General features: G+C 53.1%; 1 protein-coding gene across 1 annotated transcript in view; it reads left to right on the top strand.

The window, feature by feature from the left end:
• Positions 1-3,642: 3,642 nt before the first annotated feature.
• Positions 3,643-25,277, top strand: part of LOC122376222 (TOX high mobility group box family member 4-B-like) — a gene marked incomplete at its 5' end in the record, with an annotated part of 31,636 nt that continues 10,001 nt past the window's right edge. The window contains 6 exons of the mRNA XM_043356007.1: positions 3,643-3,750; positions 8,217-8,326; positions 13,622-13,811; positions 14,745-14,861; positions 20,905-21,023; positions 23,951-24,086. Coding sequence (XP_043211942.1) covers positions 3,643-3,750; positions 8,217-8,326; positions 13,622-13,811; positions 14,745-14,861; positions 20,905-21,023; positions 23,951-24,086 — 780 coding nt within the window. The remainder of the gene's footprint in view (positions 3,751-8,216; positions 8,327-13,621; positions 13,812-14,744; positions 14,862-20,904; positions 21,024-23,950; positions 24,087-25,277) is intronic.

Genomic DNA, 25,277 nt, shown 5'->3' on the forward strand with positions numbered 1-25,277 from the left:
ACTTGAATTGATGGGAAACTGGCGTTAAGATTAATTGTTCCTGCATTATGTTTTGGCCATGGGTGGTGTTGATACCATTTGAAACCTAATTAGCATGGTGGAATTTGGAAAATCCCAGAGTTTTCTGGCATGGGTAGTCTGTTGGTAATTGTAGCCAAGCTCACTGAACTGGTTGCTGGAACTTGTTAGCCCTGTTTACGGCTTTTGAACGAAGGTGGCTTATTGCACCATGCAGTTTGCGAACAGCAAACGAGCTTCAACTTGCACCACAGCTTGCAAAATAGCTCCAATGTCGTCAGTGTTACGAAGTGTGTGGATTGCATTTGAAAATCTCATCGAGGGCGCAGTTACAGTCGTGATTGATGGACGGGCCCCGCTATGGCTGACTGACTGACTGACCATAAACGTGACATATGTCAGTCAATCTACACCGAAATCGATTCTCGGCACACTCACTTTGGCTTTCGTCTCGCCATATTCGTCCAAGCGAATGGGGCCGTTTTCGATACTTCACCTGATAACTGCGCCGGCGCTTTCAACTGTGTAAGGGAAAGGATTTTGGGGACCTCAGGTTCAGGTCCTCTCTGGTGAGACGGCTATCGGCACGGGATCGATTAATCTGCCGCACGCAGATATAGTTCTGGGAGCTCGGACCTCTACGCCCCCATTGAGACAGCGCTGGACCGGAGTGTCGTGCCGCTGCTGAGGTGGGTTTCATACTTGGCCCACGGTCTCACAGGCATCGAACTGATGTTTATGTAGATCTTGTGGAAAGAGGCACATGAATTGGTCAAACGGGACCGTAGGGCTGTAGGCGATGCGACTATTTGCAGAGCGCCAACTTATTGTGCAGTGCTGCTCTGGTTTTGCTGCGGGCTTGCTGCCTTTCCCACGCTCAATTGTCAAATTATATAGGAGCTCTCTTTCAAACACAGTTTTCTGCCGTGTTGGTCACACAATTATTATTAAGCACGTTAGCATCCTTCAAACGCATGAATCATCTTCGCTTTATTATCGCCAATTCACCCGCCGGACACCACTCTCTGGGAGCATTTCTCTGCCTTTTCCCTCACACTCTCCCGTTCCTGCTGGCACGTTCGCAGGAGGGTCCCGTCTCCGTCTCATGTAAATGGTAAAGCCGGTGCCTTTATTTTGATCTGACTCGACAATATTAAAAGGCGGACGAACTGGCACGGCTCCGGTGGGAAATTTCGCCGAGTAAGACCGAAAGTTAAACGGGTTCAGCTTAAACAATAATCCAATAAATAGGACCAACTGGGGCGTAAAGACGCCAGAATGAGCGCGGCCAGGCAGTAATGACGCCCTGTTTGTTGTTCCGAATGCACTTTGGGGAAGTGGAGCACGGGCGGGCAGGTGCCGCCCGATCGGGCGCCGCAATCCGCCACCGAGCGACGGCGACAGTCGCGGCGCAGCAGCGACGATCCACCTTCGCCGCCGGAACTACTGTGATATATATCTAGTACGCGACGATTAATTAGGATGATCATGTAGTTAATCAGACTGCCGAACCTATAGATAATGGGTGGTAGAGATGCCTGTGCGGCATAGTTGTGTGAAAGGAAAATTCAGTGGGCTTCATTTTGTTTCAGCCGTTTTTTATTTTCCAGAAGCTACTCTTATGTTCAGAATTTCACGCTCTGCAGCAAAAAAGCACTCTGCTGTTACATCTCTTTGAAGACGCAGTCAAATGTAAAGAGGCCTCAGGGCTCAGATCAAATCGTACGTCTTTGATGACAACGGATTATGTAAGCATTTTCCCAGTATCGGCGTCTGGACATATTTATAGAGAACCTTTCCCGTAACAATGATTGCGCTCAACAATCAATGAAAGATATCTTGTGATGTGTCCCTTGAAGTTCCTTTGATCTTGTGTGGGACATCCGGCGTTGATATAGTACAGAGTCTGAGTTCTGAGTGAAGCCGTTCAGCGTTTCCAAAATCAGCGACGGTGTGACTTCCGGCGCCATCACTGCCCGTTTAGAGCCCTGTGACCTGACGTGTCACGTCAGTGACGGTCACACACCGCACATCGCCTGGCCATCAGTGCCCTCTCAGCTCCCCCGGTGCTCCTCTGTGGTGTCGGCCCAACCTCCGGTAATAGTCGCTCCGTGCCGATCTGCGGCCGCTCGATCGGGTTAGCCAGGAGCGTCCCGCTCAGAGGGCTGATTCGCCGGCCTGATTGGATTGTTCTCACAATTAGGCCGCCGACGGTGAGCCCCGCTGACCGTGATAGCTGGTGCGTCTCCTTATTCCTCGAAAGGCAGCAACCGGGTCAACCGGCCGCTAAAGTCAATGGCAGGCACAACTGATCGTCTCCTCCACTTCCTAAATTTCTTAATTGAGCGGATCAACTTTTTGTTGGCTTTTACTAAGTTTATATCCCTCTGAAGGTCGTTATTTTCTTGCAGTGTGACTCCGTATTGTTTGGTGTAACAGCTAGCCACGTGTTCCATTCCTTTCTCACCATCTCCCATCGAACTCGTGTCCTGTTCCATCGTTCCTCTCCCGCCGCTGTAACTCCCGTCAGTAAAATATCACGTCTCTAGCCCTGCCGACCCGTCGACCAAGTGAAGTGGCCGCGATTGGCACATTGTCGGCTCGGCGGCGGCCACTAAGTCTGCCTGTGGACGGCACTGAGCGTCGCCGGGCTCCGCTGGGGAGGAGCAGCGGGCGATAATCACAGCAGTGCGCCACCCATCGTGACCGGTGGGCCGACCGCGGCGGCCCAGTGCTCCCCGGCGGCCCCCGGCGGCGTTTAGCGTGACACGACATCCGTCGCTGGTCCCCGGGGCCTGCGCCGCCGGCGGCCGCCCGACGATTTGCGGCGGTCGTCGGCGCGCCGCGCGGCGGCCGCCCGTCGCCGTTACGGCCCCGTCGGACGGCGCTCCGTTCCAATTAGGTGGTGTCGGCGCCGGCGGCCGACCCGCGAACAGGTGGTTGGAGCCGGGGCGGGGACGGGGCTGCCCGGGCGATAGAGGCTCTTCGCTGATCGGCCCGGTGTGGGCGGCGTGAGACCGGGAAATGGAGGGCGGGGCGGCCGAACTTCCCCAGTCAATGTGACGATGAATGTCGTAATAATGATTTATGGAACGCTATTAAAAGTAGATATAACTTTTAGAGAAGTGGCATGTCTATTAAGTCACTCAATCAGCAATATTAAATCGATTTCCTTGCGATGTCATTATGGTAATGAAAAATTGGTTTTAGCACGCATGGTTTCACGTATTTATCAGGCGAAAAATGACTGGTTCTTCAACCTGATCTGAATAAAAAGAAGCAGCAGGACAACGCGTCCAGTTAACTCGGCTCAGTGACGGCCCTTTTACAACGACTAGATCGACAGTAAACTTTCCATTGGGTCGTGACAAACAGACAAACACACATCAAACGATCAAACAAACACGGGCCGGGCTCTCTTCGTCCCCGACGCGACCCCGACCTACCAGCGCGCTCAGTCGACCCTCGGCTCATCCGTGTACGATCTGTTAGCTCTCAGATGGCCCCTGTGACCTCCACTTCCCCTCCCTGACCCCGGTGACCCCTGGTTGCCGGTCTGGCCTCTGTGGTTCCCCCGCTGACCCCTGTGACCCTGCTGACCCGTCTGCCGTCCGTTTCCCACAGACGTACCAGCCGCCGAGTCTGGGTGACGAGGAGTTCGACCTGCCGTCGCTGATGTCGGACCACGGCAGCCAGCAGCAGCAGCAGGGTCTCTACTCCTCTTCACTACAGGTGTGTTAACCTCTCTGCGAGCCCGCCCGCCACTCGACCCAGGGCCACGCCGGCGGAAAGTGGGCCACTCTAGAGCCGCCGAAAGTGGCCCACGGCCGAGCGAGGCCGCTCGTTCGGGGTTCATTGAGGTCTGCTCTCGGTGCTGTTGGCGGCTGTGTTTCGGCGGGTGACCCGTGTTGCCAGGCGGACGCTGGGCTATCATTGGGGCAGGGGCTAAGTATACGGTGGAGGGAGAAGGTTGTCGGATAACATTGATCGTCTGATGATCGGGTCTTTATTATGGCATCGATCGCCGGGTTCCTTTTGTGATAGAGTGGTGGTTGGTGGGGTTAATGCTGGCTCTGTTCGGTCACGACTCGCTCTACCCCCAGTGCGAGCGGCATGGCCTGCTGGGAGGGCCGAGTCAAAACGGACTACTGGATTTGGGTACGATGGCGTGTGAAGTCACCTCATTTTACGAGCAGGAATATTGAATGTCTCTAATGCTTCACATAGCCCTGGCTGAAGCCTGTGTCGGAGACTTAGGTCAACTGGATACAAAACTCGAATGTTTTCAAACAGCTTACACTTTATGAGAAGTGTATATTAGTCTAAATAAGCTTACACTTAATTATTCGGCACATCTTAACCCTCGCCCTGGCAGGGGGGGGGGGTCGATGCGACCCCCCCCCCTAAGGTTTTTCGAAGATAGCGTAAAAACGGCCAAATTTGGCACAGCCTATGGGGCAACCTTTTTACATATGACCTGAAAATTTCAGGTCCGGGTGACCTTGGGTCAGGTCACCAGGTCAGAATAAACGGTACAAGGTCACGGTCAAATTTCAATTTTCTTTTTGCACCTGTCCAACTCACAGTTTTCGACTGATTTCCCTCAAACTTTCAGGATGTGCTAAGTTCACCGAGTTGTATAACATATAGTCCGGCTTTTTTGAGGTCACTGACCTGAGGTCAGTTAGAGGTCACTACGTCGTAATGTTAAGCCTATGGGAAAATACTAAATTCGGAAAATACTGGAGATATCCGCTTCGTTCTATCACTTTTGTGCTTTGAAACCACGGTACTTAACAGCAGGTCACTTGGTGCTTCTTGGTTTGGTGTAGGTACTTATCCATGGGTCAGGTCAAATGAGGTCAACTGAGGTCAAATGACGTTTTTGCCAATAACTTGGCACATAATGACGCTAGAGCTTAAAAAATGGTACCATTGTGTTCCTGGTGATCAGCCGAATCGAATGATATGCGATATGATGCAATTTGGTTAACTTGAACTTAATTTATTAATTTAAGTTTACTTAAAATTTAAGAAAAACTTTAAGTACTCTTAAGCAAGCAGCTAAAAAGTATATCATTCGACGCGCCTTGACGTGCTGAGTTCACTGGTGCTTTTCTTTTTGCTCTATCTTAATTAGATCAAAAGTTATAAGCGAAAAACTTTTGACCTGTTTTTAGCGAAATTTTTACATTTATACCCCCAAAACCCCCCTAAATATTGACCTAGAGCAACCAAATTTGCACAGGGGCGAGAACTCCAGGGGGCCCACCTATCTACCAAATTTGGTGTTTCTAGGTGCCATAGGAGCCAATCGCGAGGGGGGGGGGTCGCATCGACCCCCACCCCGCGCCCTGCCAGGCCGTGTTATGAAAAATGCCCTGCCAGGGCGAGGGTTAAGAAGTAGGTCTTAGCAAGTCATTCAAGACTATCCGGATCAGGCCAGATCCAGCTGGAATCTGCTAGTCATCCCCCGCCCTGACCAGCGCATTCAGTGGAAGCCAGTTTCAGCTAGTTAGCGTGTCTTTGTGGGGCAGTGGATGATGGGAACTGGTCACAGCTCGCGTCACCGCTGGATTTATCGCATCAGCTACCGTATTTGTGTAGTCATTTGTCCCTGCCGGCGGCCCGGGTTCCGTCCCGGCCTGTCGTGTGTCGTGCCGCTATCACGTAATCATATGGTGATGGCTGCTGTGGGACCATGTTTCACGCTGGGTGGGCATGTGTGTTTCTTTCCCGAGTGTCGATTTCTCCTCGATTCAGGTCATTTGATTGTGTCGCCCCCTTCGGCCGCATGGATGCCTTTTAAAATCTGTGTCCATTACTATTGTTAGCCACGCCCCTGTGTATTTACAACCTGCCTGTCCGTCTCTGCCCGCCGGCCACCGCTCCCCCCCCCCCCCCCCCCTGTTTAGGAGTCGTGTACCGCCCAGGCCGGTACAGCACCACTTTCACCCGCTGGGACTCAGCAACCAACCTGGTAATAATAGGGTTCCGAACGGCACTGGTATGTGATGCAATGCGGAATTCAGGCTAAATGTGGGCAGAACCTAACAGTGCGGATCAGAACTGATTCTCGAGTTGGCAGTTGAGATTGGTCTGACGTTATGCTATGCGGAAAGGTAGGCATGAGTCATAAATGTTTAATGCATTTTTGCGGCATTTGATATTGCCTTCATAAAATCCACTTGTTTCCAGCCTTTAATATGATCGCATCATTAGGTTTCCACGCGAACTTTCTGCAAAACGGATTGCATGCAGTTTTCGAATGAACCAAACTAAATGGATTCCTAGCACTTTGCGTCAGCGAAATCAAGTTGCCATGATCCCATGTTGTTGTGAAGCCAAGTTGCCGTGCTGACGCAAAGACTTTTGTCGGTAATGTTTTCTTTCCACGAGCTCCTTCGTTGTTATGAGTTCCGTCTGCATAGATGACTGCTGTAAGTGGGAAGTGGCGCGGTATTTAATGTCGACTCAGAATTGGCCCACTTTGCTGCTAGTAGAGAGCTTCCTTCCGTCGACAAACAACAATTGTTTCCAGGACCGTTTTCTCGGCATCGCTTGCCGTTCATAAACAATGTAATGAAAGCCCGGCGCTCTGTAGCCGAGGCTCGATTAACTTTCTCCGGCGCCTTGTGTCACACGCGGTGAGAGAGAGACATGACGGTGATTGCGTCACTGGGTGACGGGACGCCACAGGTGACGGTATATCGGACAGCACAGCTGCGGATAAACGGACAGACGCCCCAGGACAGACCCGACACTGGATAGGATACCATCAGAGCCTGTGCCAAACACTGCACAGAACGGCTGCGGGTTTTGTGTCATGACGTTTGGGTGCTGCTAAAATATGACTGACGACTGTAGTTATTGAGGTTTACAAGCTGCCTTTCATGAGTATTTTGACGAAATGTTTAAGCCCAACTTTCCCTTTCACTTAACATTATACATTAAGTGGTGCAAGTGCATAGAAACCAAGACAGCTGGATAACTGCATGCCTTGCAATGGCTAATCAGGCCTGTTTCTTTGGTATGCTGACCCACGGTTTGTTGAACTTGAAGTCAATTTCCTCCTCGTGGAAACTGTTTAACTTTACTGCAGAGGCAAATACCCACTTCCCATTCCCACTAGCTGGAGTGAGTCAGAGTAGAATTCTCCTCCAGCCCCAGTCTACGTCACGAGGGCTCGCGAACGGAATAGGAATCGTTTGGATATCGGGGCCGATAAACTTAGAGCGACGCTAATCCGTATTCATGGGCGATTAAAATGTGATTTTCAAGTAATGTAACCGTTAATCAGGAGTATGACGTGGCTGAGATTGGCCTATGATGACAAATGAAGGCCGTGTTGAACAAAACTCGTCTAATTTGGACAGGTGTGGCTGTAAAGAGTGGTGTGATAGGCTATTAACAGGACGTCCTCGGCGCGGTGTCACCGAGTCGGTTGGTCGAGGTCACATCACTCTGCACACTGCGCTTTGTTCCATTTCGAACAAAGAGGCCCGTGTACGTCAGATCGGTGGTGTGACGAGGAAACCTGTCGGCCGAACTGGATCACCATTTACCCGTTCTCCAGGCGGCTCACGTTTCTCCGTATGCGTACGGCGACAGTTAACTTCTGCGGCCGGACCGCCGACTAAGTGCTCGGCCACATTTGGACACCGTGTTGCAGCGTTTTCTGTGTGCGACCTGACTCGACCTCCCTCCCGCGGCGCCGGCCCACCCGGGATAAGCCCTCGGGGCATATCGGCACCAACTTAGCGCCAACAGCCCAACTTTGATCAACTTGGGAGTTAGATGACAAAAGTTGTCATGATTTGTAACTGATTGAACGGAATATAAAATCATCGCCGGCGCGGTGGCTCCGGTCGGTCGGTCCAATCAATACGGCCGCCAGCCGTCAGCAGCCGTACGGCCGCCACCCGTCAGCAGCCGCACCGGGACCGTGAGCGAGGCGCCCGGGGATGGGGCTCTGGACAGGACAGGGTTGACACGCCGGGGCAAGGTGTGAAGTGTCGTAAGGGATATGATGGTAATCTTCACCTGGCTGGGTCGCGTATTTACGTGTAGTCTTGACCCCAATATATTCGCCATTTAGCATGCTGGCTCCGATGCCCCCTCTCATCGCACCCCTGTGTCGCTACGGCCGCGACCGCAGACTCCGTGCCGTGTGATGGTGACGCCGCCGTCTGTTACAGATGTCGATGCCGATGACGTCCACGGTGGAGACGATGACGTCGGTGGGGTACCACCCGCACCAGCAGCATCACCAGCAGCACCACCAGCAGCCTGTCTACTTCCAGGACCGGTGAGTGGTGCACTGGTGACGACCCCGGGGTGATTGGCGACTGATGGCAACAGGGTGGGCGGGGACTGGTGATGTCCGGGGTTTTATTGGTGACTAGTGACACTCGTGAAGCTGGTGAGTGATGCCCTGTCCTACTGTGTGATTTGTTGCGGACGACAGACGTAGGACTGACTACCTTCTGCACCGAAGCCTTTGAACGTCCTCCGTTGTCTCAAGATTCTGAAGCCCCGAACCGGTTGTTCTGCGTTCCCGTTACGATTCAGAAATCAATATGGTTAGTTTGGAAGCCCCTGTTTTGTTAGTGATTTGGGAACCTCCGGTGGTGAGCTGTCAAGTCTCCGATGATTTACGGCGGCGCCGTTCATTAAACTCGCGTCTGTTCGTTTGGGGCTGATCTATGGAGCCCCGGCGTTACGTAGGGCTGTTTTTATTTTTCTGGTACTAATTGGTCGTTGGAAATTTATGGACATTTGTTTGGCGTGCGCGAGGTAATCGAAAGGGTGGCCACACGGTTCTCTGGTGGCGCTCAACTTTGATGTCACCCTTTGGGGCGGCTGATGAGTGTTCCATGATAGGATCACCTCAACCACCGGCCGCCAGAACAAGGGCGCGCTAGTTAAACCAGAATGAGCCGGCGAGAAGTTTTAATGGCCAAACTACAGTGAATCGCACGCTCTTTGTTAAACTAACAGGCCAAGATATTAGAATGCAGTTGGCCATCACGGCGCCAAGTTTCCTTCCTGTGTGAAATTTGTCGCATAAAGCTGGCTGAAATGGGTGAGGCTGAGCTTCACTGCCGAGTGTTATGATGAGCTGTGCCGTCTGCCCTCGCCGCGAAAATCTGCTAGATGAGTAAAAATATATCGCTGTTCTTTGTCTGTAAGACATCGCTTATCAAAAATTATGCCTGGTAGATGGAATCGAGTCGTTTCTGCGCTTCGGCAAAAGGTGCTCACTCCCGGTTTGACGTTTAGTCCACATGCAGAGAGAATGTTTACCATTCATGTTGTGCAATGTGTTTGCTGTTGTCTGTATTTCAGAGCCCCAGTTAAGTTGGGGGCCCATCTTGTTTCGGCTATCTTTGCTTGTCCAGTACCAAGGTGTGGCCCGTGAAATCATGCCAGACATGGACAGCTTTCCATAGCTCGGCATCCGTTCAGTGCTCCAGCAGGAGGTTGCACCTCGTATTATCACACGTGATGAATGTAGGCCATGTGTAGCACATGGTTCATCGGACATTGGTCTCGGCACGGGAGTCCCTGTCGCGGGCATAGGGTGCCCTGATGAGACTCTGCGGACTGAGTGTATGTATAATTATGCATGTGCTCAACTGTACAGAGTTTGAAGCAAAGTATTACGGCAGTACTGGTGAGGGTGACGCTTAACGTTCATCTGTGGGACCTGAGATTGACTAGGTTGTGGGTGTGAGCGATGTGAGTGGCGAGGCGATAGGTGGGCTGCTGTGCCGTACGCTGTTGTGTGCTATGGTGGTGATTATAAGCCTAATCGGGCTGAGTGGTGCCTTGCAGGCAGTGCTCAGATGGGTATAGTTTTCATATGTGGACTCACGACAAGACGTCAGTGGTTGTGTGTGTGTGTGTGTGTGTCGTGCTTCCGTACTTTCGTCTATCCTGGTCCCAAGCGTGACGCGGCCTGTTCGAGTCAGTTGGGCAATATTGACCGACTGAGTCCGGATGACGTAACCGCTTTCTGCTCTCTGCTTCTGTCGCTACAAATACCTTCCTGGAAGACAATGCTGAGATTCATAAGTGAATAAAAGCAGAGGGGCTGTTCATATTCGATATCTATTTTGTAGCGACTGTTGCGTCAGTTGGACAGATGTCTTACTCATTGATCCGTGTATGACGTAGATGTTGCGATGTCCACGTCTTTGTGTTATACTCGTATCTGCTACAGAGCACATGTCCTTCATCAGTTACATAATAGGCTCACCTATTCAGTTATATAACCAAGGCCTTGAAACGTGCATGGACACCAGTGTGTGCCTTTTGTACGAGTCTCGGTAATGTCAACTTCCTGCCTTGGCTGCTCCACTGTCTCGTCGTTAGACTCCTGTCCGCTGCGGCGACTTCCTTCCGTCGAGGTCAGTAGCCACTTCTACCACTTCCTGCGCAGGCTGCTCTCGGCCCGCCTCACCCCTATGATCAGTCAGTGGACACTGGACACTGACAATCTGCGTGAGCCCGCGAGACAGGGCATGAGCGGACGACGTTTCATTGGCACTGGTGAAAACCAATCTCAGGACCTCGTGCACTTCAAATACAGTGTTTGCAGCACAGCGCGCGCCCGATGTTTCATACACGGCGATGCACGCTGCGATCATGGTATTTTGTCGTCATAGGTAATTGTTTGGCTGAACGATTTCTCTGCAGAAATAGAACCAAGCGAACCACCTCATCTGAGTTGACATTTCGATACTGTGTAGGCACATGGAGACCATTTCCCGACATGCAAGTGCTGAACGAGGCTGCCGCAGTCCGATGTCGCTCCCCCGTGGTCCGCTGGCCACCGGAGCCCGAAGGTACTGCCTTCTTTTCTGAATCTGAGCGGTGGGGCGGACAGCGCAGCGGCGAGGGTGGAGGCGGGGCGGGCCGCTGGTGGGGGAGGACGCGTCGTGATCCGTCTCCCTCCCGTCAGCCTCTATAGAGCACGGCCATCGCGGCAGCAGCCACGCGCAAAGCTTCCCCGCACTGTATGGCAGACGAGACACCACACTGCACCGTTCAGAGACAAGTAAACAGAGAGACATACGCGCACCACACCAGAGCGCATCAGAATCGCGGCCGGATGGGCACGGTGGGGTGGCGAAGGCCGGGAATGTAATTCTGACGAATACTTTAACCCAATTTACAGTCTGTTTCCCTGGGTTCAGTAATCTAAACGTTTGTTTTCTTCTTCAGCTCTTGCCTTGAGAGGCTCATTTCTCATGTCGGCCCATCCACGTCGGGCTATAAATTCCAACTCTTTTCCGTCGATGCTCTGGCTGAACGGACCAAAAGAACACTGCCGGCCGCTAACAGCGTTATCAAAACATGTCGGTGAGCGGCACGGGCGGCCAAATCGATAGGAATGCCACTGCTGCAGTAAACACCAATCTGTCGCGACAAACAGGCGGGTGCGCATTGATTTCAGCACGGTTCTAACACGGGATCCGGATGGCTTTGTGAGCCGTGCGCTGTCGGAGGTGCTCGTCTGCGGGGCTCTCACGGAGAGCCTCTGACGCCGATCCGTCTTCATGTAGGAGAGCCAGTGGGAGATGGCTTGACTGATCCAGAGGTGGCTGATGGGGGCCGTTCGACGGCGGTGACAGGCTCAGCGGGGCGCGGCAGGGCTCCGGGTGACGGCGGTGGGATGACGCCTTATGGTAGCTCTAGGATGACGCCTGATGACGGCTTCATCGAAACAGATACGCCATCGGGGCTGATAAGATGATGTTCTCGGGAGATGTGTACACAGCCGGTCATCGGCTCTTGTATTGATCTCTGCTATGAGCACCGACGATCCGTTTCTTTGTGTCTTTGTGTTTTTGTGTGTGTGCGTGTGACATGCACAAGTCCGTGACGACTACCGTCGCATTGTATCGTGCCAATTAGCTCTGTCCTTTCGCGAGTGTCTGTGAGCACATCCTCCATACTGTTGTGTCTTCTCTGGCCGCGTCCAATCGTCGCGCTGCGGCTGCGCGGTGAATGGCGCAGAGGGCGATTGTGGCGCACAATGTGTGCGGACACGGTGCGCCACGTCTGAACACAGTTCGCCATGTTTGCCGCTGTCGATCAATTACCGGCGGACAGGTGGCATTATAGAGCTGGCGCATTAAACTGACGGCCTGCGGACGCGGACAAACATGCGGTGATGGATGCCGACACGAAAATGACGACAACACGCTGATGAGCGAAAGTATGTGTGTGTTTGGTGTTGGTCTGTTTCTGTTTTTGCATTCGTGCGCCGTGTAGCCGATGTGGTGTGGAGTTTTAAATAGTTGAGGATTGGAAGCACGGTAGGTGTAGGGTGTTGCGCTGAAATTGACACGAGCCGTGACGAGTGCATCATGTCGCGCGGGATGGAAGGTGGAGCTGAACTTCATCGATCGTCCGCGCACAATGCGAGCGGCCCTTTCTCGGTGCTACACGCATTTCCGTGTCTTTGTGGCACGCTTCCGGAGGGCGGGGCCGGCACGCCAAATCGGCGACATCAAAGGGCCGCTGCCTTTGTTGTTGCCGTGGTAATTATCGCCATGTATGGTGTCGTATGCAGTCTGCTCTCTGTGATGGTCTGACATCTGAAGAGGAGGGATGCAGGTACTTGGAAAAGGTGGAGGCGCAGGATCCAGGCCAACTGGTTCGGTTGTGTCAATGTAACCTGGTGAGGCCACTCTGTGTCCTGAGCTGTCAGCGAAATGTGACGGGTCAACTCGGAAAGCTGAGTTAAAACACCCGTGGGCCAACTGAGTAAAACTGTCATCCAGCTGTTACGGTCAACCCGTCTCGATATGGATGTAACGTTGTACCGTTGTCTCGCATCATCCATCGCATCTCATAGAAAAATCATCAGCCATGCGCGCGGATATCGCTGTTTTCTGGTTACGAGCACGCACCTGAGTTTCTTTCCGCTTACTATCCAGAGCTCCCTTCCGCAGTGCTGAACCGCGGTATCCTCGCTACCCTTGGGTGTCCTCGGATGCTGTTATGATGTTCCGTTGACTCCCGCCGACATCCGCTAAAATCTGCTGACATCCGCTGATGCTCCGTCAGTGTCCTGTTGTGGACGTCCCCCATAGACGCTCACCGATGTCCCGTGGTGTTCTGTTTTGTTTGTTCGCCCGTTACAAACCGCGTCCCTTGATTGAACGACCTGCTGATGGTCGGGCCTCTATAATAATAATCGGCCCGATTATTTACGGTCGGCGGTAACGGCTCCGGTCGTTAGAGTGTAGTGAGTGTGGCGTAGTAAGCGGCGCGTCGGATCGGGAGCGCTGTGACTGCGCCCCGGGCAGGACCGGGCCGTGGGCAGTGGCTACAGAATAGATGTGCAGGAAGGGACGGACTCCTGTGTCGGTGTACTGACTGCAGATGTGGGCGTAATCGTTGAATTGTGTGACAACCAATAGTTTAGGATGTTAGTTGGTCGCTTGAGTGGGAGACTGCTGATGTGTCAGTGTGTTGAATGGTGCGCTGCCCTGAGGACTCCAGTGGTGTTGCTTACCCACAGGGACACCTCTATGCTCCTCTGACCTCTCCACAGGGACACATGTATGACCCTCTGACCTCTCCACAGGGACATGTACCACCAGGGAGCGCCGCAGCAGGCGTCCCCGCAGCAGCAGCAGCAGCAGCAGCAGTTTCAGCAGCCGCAGCAGCAGCACCCGGGGATGTACATGCAGCAGCAGCAGCAGCAGCAGCAGCGCTCTCAGCAGCAGCAGCAGCACGACATGATGGCGCAGCAGATGCGACAGCCCCTGTACCAGGTGAGCGGCGGTCCGGCCGAACGGCCGGCCATCTCTTACCTGTCCGCTAATCATTTAACAGACAGTCCCTAACGACTCGCTGCAAGCTCGTGTTAAATCAGCCGGCACTTCGGCTGGATCACTCTCCATTTACTATTCATTGCGCAATGGTTTTCTGGAGAAACGCGGCTCAATCGAGGTTTGGCATTAGTTAAGCGGATTAGATGTTAATAGTGAGGATTTGTTACATGAGGCGTGCTATGGAGACGGCGCTCCGTGTCTGTCCTTCATTCGTTCAGGGACATCTCTCTCTAGGATGTTTTGCGGCTTTCCCATAAACGGATGTCAGCTAAAGCCATGTATACTGTGTTAGCGGATAGCTCCAAGGCGGCAACAGCTCACAACTCTTCGCCAAAGCAATGGCTAACGCTGTTAAATCTGAATGGTTGTCCAGTTTTTTGTTTAATATATCCGATTACTGAGGCATGGATGATCGCTAGAGTTGCATTGGCTTTGCAAGAACTGGTCAAAGGTTAAGACTTCTTTGTAAACAAACGGCGCCGTGTCTCTGACCTCTGACACATGGATAGTTATCACTTGAACACGGCAATAAAGATCCAATGTTGAAAGTGAAGTCCTGCATTTTATTAGCCTATGACATTTACCGAGCTGGCTCAGCTGCAGTGTTGTTAGTATGGCGACATGTGTTGTTTTCGTTTGAACATTATCTGTTAGTGAAACAAGCCCGGGTTATTGCATCGTACTGCACTCTGCACTGCGGTGCACCACGCGGTGGTGAAGGGGTGAGCCCACGTGCACCTGTCGCGGCCCGCTGCCCCACCCAGTACCGTTCGCGCCGCGCGCGGGTCGTCACGGCGAGTGACCCGTCACGCGGCGTGACGCGGCGCGCGTCCCGTGTCGACCTGTGACTGACGGGTGCCGGTCGTGTTTCAGGGCGGCGCGCACGGCCTGATGGGCCCGCCGCAGAGCGGCTCCCCGGGCCAGGTGACCAACTCCCCGGGCCACACCACCAGCGAGGACAGCAGCGACGACTCGGCTCCTCTGGCGCAGGTGGGTCGGCCTCCCCTGCAGCGGCCGCCGGCCGGTCACACACCCCTGCAGCCGCGCCGCCGGCGTCGATTCGCTCAAACACACTGAAACAGCCCACTCAGCCGCCAAGTTGAACGAGCGCTGGATCAGAGGCCTTTCAGTTATGACGAGCTATATCGCCGACGTAATCGTTGTCGAAAGGGCGCCATTTTCGTCTATTGAGCGAGCTACTCGGCAGCGAGAGGCGACTGGTGGGCTGCCAACTCTCCGCGGCGTGCTGCCAGATCTGGGGAGGGGGAGGTGTGTTGTAGGGGAGTTGGGGGTCCACAGTGTCGAGGACACGGTGAATGTCAGTGTGACGCACGCCACGAATCCCTGTGAGACACCTTCCTCGGTCGGTGGGCTGATGAGACCATTGAGACGGGGAAAGAGAAAAACGGAACGCGGCTGATGCGGAAGATGGGTTTCGTATGATGCCTCTCTCCCTTCTCCTCTTCTGCTCCCCCTCCTCTCTCTCTCTCTCTCTCTCTCTCTCTCTCTCTCTCTCTCTCTCTCTCTCTCTCTCTCTCTCTCTCTCTTTCTCTCTCTCTCTCTCTCTCTCTCTCTCTCTCTCTCTCTCTCTCTCTCTCTCTCTCTCTCTCTCTCTCTCTCTCTCTCTCTCTCTCTCTCTCTCTCTCTCTCTCTCTCTCTCTCTCTCTCTCTCTCTCTCTCTCTCTCTCCCTCCCTCTCTCTCTCTCTCTCTCTCTCTCTCTCTCGTCTCTTTCATTTGCTTTTTCCTCTTCCTTTCATATGATGTTTTCACCCTGGCAAGTGTTTCAGCTTTTACTCTTATTTATTGTTACGCCCTCACCAATATGCAAGACATCTACATCAAGCCAAGCTTTGATCTTTTTACGCAGTCTGATGTCATTTCAGATGTAGAGCTCAAAGTGCTGCATCATCTGTTATGCTCCCCTCCATTCATGTCACCCCTTCCCTTCAGCTGCTTATCGGGGCATCTCCCTCCCTTTGGTTTGGTCTGGTCTCTCCCTCCTCTATCCATCTCACTTGCCCTCGCTGCTCTGCCCATCGCTCCCACCAGCCCTCCGCTGTCACCGTTTCCCATTGCTCGGACACTTTCACCTCCTGTTCACATCGTGTTCGGCTGTGTCGCGTGCGTTTGCATGCGTGTCCACATTCTGTGCGCGCATGCGCAGTGCGTCGCCATTCGTCGGCGCTGGTCTGTGACGCACTTTCGGCTGAGGGCCCCCGTTCACCGTCCAAAATCAATGCGGCTGTGCCCCAGAGCCGTTTGTGTGGCCGGGACCGGTGGACTTCCGTGATCGCAGGCTATCCGATGTTGGTCCGCTCAGCGAGCGAGCTACATTACTGACGCAAATGTTGAAATGCAGAATGGTTTGACGCCATTCTTGCGTGGGTACACGGTCGAACAAACGGCCCTGAATTAGGGTGCTGTTTTGCAAAACGATGTAACGCGATAGTGAGGGGGCAGAACGAACCAAGTCCTTGGATCGCTGAACAGTGGATGATGAAACGTACTTAGCTTCGGGCGTTTGGCGTTGTCCAATGACTCTCGTCTCGGCAAATAGTGTTTAGGCTGTTGGCTGAAGTGTTTGTCCATCGTGCAGTGAATGGTGATTAGAGCCTGCTGTCCATTCCATTTGGCTGCTGAGATGGCAGCTCCGCTCCTGCGATGGGCTGGTGTGAACAGTGCGGACAGAGGCGCATCATCACATTCCACGAGCGCCGGACCTCACTGCCGTGACCGGCACATTTCGCCTGACTGACCGAGCGATCGGCGGCGATTTGGTGATGTCTTCTGTTCACTGTGGACGCCGCAGGTGCATTCCGGGAAGGAAATCATCTGCAGTGTTGCGAGCACGGATGCTATGGTCTTTCATCTGAAGACCTCCGTTCGCTCTCCTTGCAGCTCGATCGTTCTGATCGTCGAGCTGATCCAGGATCTTTGTCGTCACACTGACCTGCTGTTACCGCGCTCACCAGGGGAGGAGGAACTCAGCCTCACCCCTCCCCCATTATCCAGCGGTGTCCCCGCTGCCCCGTTTCTACTCTTTCTCGGTACTCTGCCACGTGTCTGTCTCACTGGCTCCGTTTCTCGGCCAATACCGGCTGAGTGGACCCTGTCGCTGAGCGCTCCACAGCGAAAGCTGCTTGGTATGCGGTGCACACCGTTCACCAATGTCCCCACTGTCCGACCAGTGCACGAATGTGCAACTCAGCCCGTGCACCCGTGTTCTCTCCGGTGCACTCTTGTACCCTCTTTGCACCCTTTCTCGTTTGTTCTTGTGGTTTTACTTTGCATGTCGTGTAAGTTGAAGCATCGCAGACCGCTTTCCGGTTACGAAGATGGGTCCCCTTTGTTTCAATCTACAGAGCTCATGCATGACGAAGCATCCATTGAAAGGCATGTAGACACCAAACCATGTAAGTATACATTTTTGCAAACTCCCTGCGATGATCACAGCGATTTGTTGAACCAGGCAAACCCTGAGATCCTGTTGCCATTATGTTCTACCTCTGGGTGGGCGAACGTGACGAACGGCAGGATCGTCCTTATGTTGGAGCTCACAGGACAGTCGCGTCGGCGGCCGGGCCCGGTCGGCGGCCGCTCGACGACGGGACGTGTCCTCCACTTGCCGAGGCATGTTGCGCTGACGCAATAGCCTCCGTTGTTTGTTCGTGCACCGGGACATTTGCATCCAGGGCCGCGGCTCAGTGCTATTATGTTGAGCTACAACAGTGCAGCGGCCGTTTACAAGCTCGGTTTCTTCGGAAGTCGAATGTTTTGTGGTCGGTAAATGTACATCAGCATTCAGGAGCCATATCGGACTAGTGTTTATTTTAATGGGTATGAATTAATACAGCGATTGAATAGGCCAAATCATCATACTTGCCTTGTTTCGTTCAGGCTCATTTCCATATAATGATCGTGTAGCTGCGATTGGTGGCTGAGTGCCTTTTACGTTGGCTTTGATTTATTCGATTCTCGATCGATCTACCGGTGCTTGCTATGCTTCACCCGACACTGGGGTCGCTGAATATTGCATACTGACATGCCAACGGGCCGTTTCACTTGTACACACTTATGTAAGAGCATACCTGTTTCATTTTACTTTTAAATGCGTCATTTGTAAAACATGCTTGAGTTCATACCATGCATTTTACCTTTCTTTTCATCTTTGCTTTATATGTAGCGGGCTGGTATTCACCTTTCAACAATGTTCATTTAAGACCTAAAATGTTAATGATAGTAATTTAATTTCAAAGGCGGAAATTCCAATAACTAACTCTGGGGGGCTGATGGCCTATGTTATTGATACGATGTAAATGACATGTGTTGGGCGGTATGACCGTTACCGCAAATGGCCGACGTCGTGGATCGGCATCAACCTTCACAATCGATCTGCCTGATTCATATGTCACCATCACTGCGGCCGTCACAGCTGTCACAGCCGCTTGGTGACTGTGACAGTCATGTGACTGTCAGAGTGACAGCTGCGCGTCACATTCACTGACGGTCACAGCTGTCAGCCGCTTAGTGACTGTGACAGTTTCTGTGACAGTCTGTCAGTGTGACAGTTGCCGCGTCCCTGACGGTCTCCATGGGTCTGTTTCAGTCGCACTTCCTAACACCTCAAAACTCCTCCAAGGGCAAGATAGAGGAGGTTGGAGCAGGGCCCTCCTTGGCTTTGTAGGGGCTAGAGCTGCCACTGGAACAGGGAAGCAATCTACTATTTGTTCCGTGTTTTTTCTTCTTGGAGTTTAGAGATGTTAGGAAGTGCGACTGGAACAGACCCTATGACAGTTCGGTATGTCAGACCCGTGGCCGGTTGCCGGGCCGAGCCCTTTACTCTCCTCACCCAGTCGCGCTTGGTTGGCTCAGTCACACCTGCGTGGCGGGGCGGGGCGGTACGGGGCGGGAGTACGAACCCCCGCGGTGGACGGGGCGACTCGGGTACGGATCCGGTGGGCGGGGTGGGCCGTCACACCGGTTCTAAATCAACAGGAGGTGATGGCATCGGCAGCTGTTCCTAAAGTGGAACAAAGAACAATTTTTGTGTCTGTCCGAAATTACCAGACAATTCGATCGGGAAAGGTTCTCATAAATTATGTCGGACCCAATAGTTTATCTCGTTATCTTGTATGGGGCGCGGTCGCCGTTTTTCATTCCGTTAAATGATTGATTATAAAAGCAATCATCATCGGCAATAGTGAGTGTTGGAGAGATGTAGTAGTTTGACATACAGGCGATCGACATGCAAGCGATCGAAACTATTCACAGGACAAGTCCACATGTCCATGCTAATCTAGCCGATGTTCGACCGCCTCGCTCATCCGGTCAACATTTGCCTTTGGCGTCTGCGCAGAATTGTTGGCGGTGTGGCGGCGCGCTCCTCGGGCGCACTCTGCACACTCGGAGCGCTTAGTTTGCCGGCGGGCTATCAAAGCACCGTTGCCACGCCGCTCTGTGTTGACTCGGAAAGGAAGTGATCGCGGATATCCGCCTTACGGGTAAACGGGCGGCTGCGGCGCACGCGACCGTGCTAATCACTGACGCCTCGCGAGCACACACGGCTTCATAATCGGGGCTGAATGCGGCGCGCTGTGTCCTTTCGTGACGCGCGCGTATCCTGTGTAAACTGGGCTGGATTGCGCCGGCTGGGATTTGTCATTTGGCTCTGGGGTCAAAGGACGGATCTTATTCAATGTTCACGTTGTGGATTTCATGTTGCGATGACCAGATTGGCTAGACTTAGCTCTTGCTGCAACTGGGGCTATAGAGCCTTGAGCTGGGGTATCTTGTGTAAGGACCAAAAGCTGGTCAGAGTGTTACGCCGGTCTGTCCGAAGCCCAGCTCGGTTCATGTCGCCTGACGCGCTGCCCCCACCTTGTCTTGCCTGACTCCGTGCGGGACCCATCCGACCTCCTTTGGTTGGTGAAAAGGCTTACCTCAAAAGGCTCGCCTCTTCGCTAACGACCTGCCCTTGGTGGTCCCGGCCCAGGCGGGCTTCAGTCTGAATGATGTCATGCTTGTGACGTCATGGAATATATCGACTGATGCCCCGTCAGCTGCGCGACACGTGTTTGGTATTGATTGACACGGGGTCGCTGATCGGTGCGTGTGTGTTGGACGCGCCTGGGGCTGAGTGATTCAGCCCCCTCCCCCCGCGCAGGGTCATTGGTGACGGTTTTTGTGTCCCATCTGAGGTCAAACTGGCCACATAACTGGACCTGACGTCGCTCCAAAACTATGTCCAGTTGCTGGGTATTGTTTATGGTCAGCAAGTGTGCCGTTCGGTGAGCCGTTTGATGAATACGCTGGCCAGCGTTCACCCGGGTCGTGTTGGGCCGGCCGCATTGTGTTGGACCAATGCAAGCTACAATTAGCTCTGAGCAGTGAGCCATTGTGGGCACTTCGGCAAACTGGACTATGAATAATGCCGCCGGTGCTGGCCGCATTCCTCCTCGGTGCTATTTTTGATGCTCTGACGAGGTGAACAGGCGTTAACTAACTACAGAATGCTGCCCTTTGTTCTTACTCTGCGTTCATTGAATAAACGTTGGAAAGGACACGTTAGCGATGGGTTTTGTTTGTACCGCTATGACATTTGATATACAGACGATGGAGCGGGCACAGACCTTTGCTCCCGGTGTGAACACGTGGTTGTCGGACTGTGGAGGGTGGCGGGCGCTGGGTGCTAAGAGGGTGTAGTGGGTGGTCGGCGGTGGAGCGTGGTGGGTGCTAAGAGGGAGGTTGTCGCGAGAGGCCGGTGTGGGACGTAAGTGGACGGGAAGTGCCTGTGGTTAGTGAGCAAACTACCATTGCCTGCCATTGAGGACCGGCCTGCCGAGAGGTGAGGCGGTCCGAGGTGCCAGTGCTGGTGGCACTCCCACTCCGCCAACTTGCTGTCTGCTGTAGGACACAGTGACGTTACCACGAGGCCATCGCTCACATCCGGAGCCCGATCGCGTCGTTTGTTGGTGCTTTCGCTCTGTGCCCGCCGCCGTCCGTCCGTTTGACCGTGTGTCTCTGTGTCCGCAGTGGATCCGCACCAAACGACGCTCGCCGGAGCCGGCACCAATGCCTGCCGTCAGCCTGAAGGCGCCCAAGAAGGCCAAGGCCACCAAGAAGAAGAAACGCGACCCGAATGAGCCGCAGAAGTGAGTACCGTGCTCAGCCCTTCCTCCGTTGCCTGTCCTTCCCCCGGGGCGGACAGTTTCGGGGATCGCGCCGGCCCCGGGCGCGAGCGACGCTGCTTTATGGGTCGAATTAATGTCGCGGAACGAAAAAGTGAAATCTTATTTAATTTTCCGTCTCATATGTCGGTTGTTTCCGCTCGGATGCGCGATGACGTGTCGCGGGGGAGGCTAACCGTCCTCTTTTAGACAGGGCGTCGGTAGAAGTACTTAGTAATAGCTAGGATCTTTTTACCTAATAGCCGTTAAAATAACCGGTTGGTTGGTTCCTTTGTAAAATAGTCCATGGTCATTTAAAGAGGGAATCTCTTGATGCTATCATAAAAATGCAGGGACTGTGGGCGTAGATAGATTGGTGCTTTGGTTTAATCTTTTCCTCGGTAAGTTTTGATGTTTAGAGCGCAAAAGAGCGAAGAATCATCTAATGGACCCTTTATATTCAGGCCTTAAAGGTATACGTTCATAATTTCTTTTCCTTTCCGTGATCTACAGATTACATGATAAGAGCATCGCCATTTAGACCTCAGCCTAAGCTTTCTACTAAGCTACAATATACTGACCTAAGCTTGAATCACTATCCTTATTAGCAAGGAAACGAGTCATCGGGTAAAATGGGCCGCTTATTCTGATTGTTTATACCCGCCGTACCCCGGTGCGCCGGGGACAGACCCTACTCGGCCGGTGCTGGGGCTCGCCGGGCCATCTCCCTCGCTGCTCCCGGGGGACCGGGGCGCGGAGCTCTGTATTGCCCATTGATCCGGCTAGTGAATGACTCGATTGAACGGGGTCCGGTCCGGGTTGGTCCGGTGGACCGCGGTCGGACCGTCGAGTGGACCGCGGCCGACGGTCGACGACGTTACGGCCACCCAAGGACGCACGCTCGACTGGCCGCGAACCGCCCGGAGACGGAGTTTCACCGAGTTGGCAAAGTGGCCGGATATGTGGCGTTTCCGGCTCGCCGCATTCGGCGAATTTATTTGAATGTTTCCGATGAAGCCAATAACTGCGCTCCGGTGGCTATGTTTGAACAAGTGCATACAGAAAGTCCGGCGCCGTTGTGATTGGATCCTTTCAGAACGTTCTTTCAGTTGCTAGGACCTTGGAGCGGCGACTGAGGCCACTAGTCCGGCTTTCTCTCATATTTTAGGATTGGTTAGACTGATATCAATGCCACTATCATGTCGTTTACTTTTTCTGTTACTTTGTAACTGTAGCTGGAATTCAATCATTTCATGATCCATTAAACAGCAGGCTCCAGCTCCATCCAATTGAAATATATCGAGCTACAGTATTGGGCCGACGAGTATGCCTCCTTATTGCGAGGTGCCACTTAGCCATAGTCGCTCGGAGCCGGTGAACGGTATGAAGCTGTTTGGGGTCTGCCAACACCTTTTGAGATACTGCGCGACATCCCACGCAGGGTCATCTGCAGGCTCCAGTCGCCGGTACCATGGCTGTCTGACAGCATGTGTTCGGTCTGCGCACCACTCACCGCAGCCCGGCACGACCGAGCGTATTATGGAAATGGTCTCCGCCAACCCACGGGGGATGTCCGCGCAATTCGGCCACGATTGTGTTTTGGATTATTTACGATGCAGTTTTGCTTTCTGTGCGGGATTTCGCCGATCTTTTTTGTCGAGCAGGGGCTGATATTGGATGTTTTAGGGCTGAGAGACTCCCGTATTGAATGATGTATGAACGGGCAGTCAGAGAACAAATGGTCGTCCCCGGTTGCATGGATGGGGGCATGAAAAACAGGACCGAGGCCGGTGGTGATAAATTCGACAGACAGTCGCAGGAAACTCACTGGAAAGCCTGGGCGCCTTATCGTCTGTGGCACGGAGGAAGGAGGATGGCGGACTGGCTCCCAGCAGAGTCGATGAAGTCCCCCTGCGGCCCGCTCTGCACCTTGTCAGTCGTCAGCAAAGACACCCTACCTCACTTATCTCAGGACCACAGCAAACCAGAGACACCACAGCAGCGCTGCGCCCGGGTGGCGCCGACCAGCTCCCGTGAGAAGCGGCGAGCGCGCCTTCCGGCCGCTTTCCTTGCACCTCTCTCTGATTTGATTTGGCCGTGTCCCAGTTAGTGGCTGATGGCCTGTTTACGACATGACGAGTTATTGGGAATGTTGCACGGGGCCGAGCCGTTTTTCTGGCGTGTTCGGGGGTTAATGGCAGTCGGTATCTGGGCGACCGGCCGTCAAAGAGCGACTGCCAGTGGGGCCGGCGATAGGTCGTGCTCCCGCCGCATTCACTTACCGGCCATTAGCCGCAACAGTTGACTGTGTTACCAGAGCAGGCTTCAATAGCGATGTCGAAACGAGCTAGAGTTTGAAGTGACCTGGTTTACTTAGCTATTTAAGACCGTCAAACATTTATGCTGCGTGTTTATGTTTCTCTTCCCCTACTGATTTCAGCAAAAGATAAGCCATGCGTACATGGTTGCTATGCTTCATCAGTTGACGATTATGGAAGCAATACCCATTTGCATGTTTATTTTGCTTTCGCTTAGCAAAGTCTGCAATAAATTGATCTTCCTCCAACTTGCAAGTTTGCATCAGCTAGTGAATCATGGAGTCTGTTGATGTTCGTGAAATATGGCCTTTCGCTGGCGTAGAGTTATCCCTGCCCACGTCACCTTTGGTATCGCTGAGCGGGCCGTCCGCTAACCATCTGGGTCACCCGGACGGCACAGGGCTAATATGTCCGGGATCGCCGTCACTCTGAAAGCCTCCGTGTCATCTGCTGTGTACTTTGTCAGCAAACGGCACCACTTTCCGTATCCGGGCATCCGCATGAATCCTGCGTGTTTCCGCTCGACTCGTGTTCCGCTCTCTGTCCCGTTCTGACTGTCCCCTGCCCCATTCTGACTGTTCTCGCTCCCTCCAGGCCGGTGTCGGCGTACGCGCTCTTCTTCCGGGACACCCAGGCTGCCATCAAGGGCCAGAACCCGAACGCTAGCTTCGGCGAGGTCAGCAAGATCGTGGCCTCCATGTGGGACGCGCTTAACACGGACGATAAGAATGTGAGTACCTGGTGGGCCGCTGTTGGTGGCCATGGTGTTACTGTTGGCGTTATGGTCTGCAGGTGCTAGTGCTGGTTATGGTTGAGTTACTGATGATGCTTAGTGGCAGCTAAAAAAAAGCCATGGCCGGAGTTACGTGTTATTTATCATTTAGCAGTCAATGTTTACATTGAAATTGACATTTTAAGTGGTGTCCGAGGACCGCCGTGCTCCATGGCCGGATTTACATAACGCTCTGCAACAATGGGCTGGTTCCGTGTACTCGTAATTCAGCCGGAGGCCATTCACGTCATTCCGGTCGCAGCACGATATGAATTGTACCCATAGCCGACATTGCAGCCGGTGCTGGTATGGTCGCAGTCACGGCAGCGTTGAGTGGCGCTGGCTCGTGGGCTAGTTCGTCGTCTAGGGTACACAGTTGGGGAACTACTGAACAACTGAACAGTAACTACTGTAGTACTGTACGCAATACATAACCAGTGACCGGCCATCCGGTCCGTATATCAGCGCTGGAATAAGTTCTGTATCGAATGGTAAATCCCAGAGGCTATGAAACATTATAGCCTGTTTCCAGCTGACTGCTGTTGGCTACTTTGGGGATTTGATTGGAAATGGAAGAACTAATAAATGTTGCGATCGGTCCCGAAGAGCGCGGTATAGAGCGCTCCTCGATGGACATTATTGGGTTCCCCGGACTCCGGCTCGCTCGGTGGATGTGATAAAAACACCGGCTATGCCTTATCTCAGCATCGACGGGGATAACTTCTGAAAGACTGCTCGCCGTCGGCATATCGTAGTCACATTCTGCTGGCCTGACGGTGACTCTCCCGATCTAAGAGTCTATCTAAACCAGCGACCAGGGTTGTGCTTGACTCATGAGTCGAGTCAAAAATTTGACTCAACTCTGACTCAAATGAGTCAGATTTGAGTCGAGTCGGATAAATTTTTGAGCTGTTGAGTTGAGTCAGAGTTGAGTCGGATAAAAATATTAAGGCGTTGAGTTGAGTCAGAGTTGAGTCAGTAAAATAACTTTTGACATTGAGTTGAGTCAAACATTTAGGAACATGAGTCAGCTGACTCAACTTTCCAGAAACAAGCTTTTCATTCCCCACCCCCGCTTCCCTGACCCTGTTGCCGGACTTTTTCACCCCCCTCCCCCCGCTCAAGAGCTTTTTTTATCTGAGTCAATTT

This window comes from Amphibalanus amphitrite, unplaced genomic scaffold (genome assembly GCF_019059575.1).
Source record: "Amphibalanus amphitrite isolate SeventyFive unplaced genomic scaffold, NRLGWU_Aamphi_draft 002058F_arrow, whole genome shotgun sequence".
Lineage (NCBI taxonomy): Eukaryota > Metazoa > Arthropoda > Thecostraca > Balanomorpha > Balanidae > Amphibalanus > Amphibalanus amphitrite.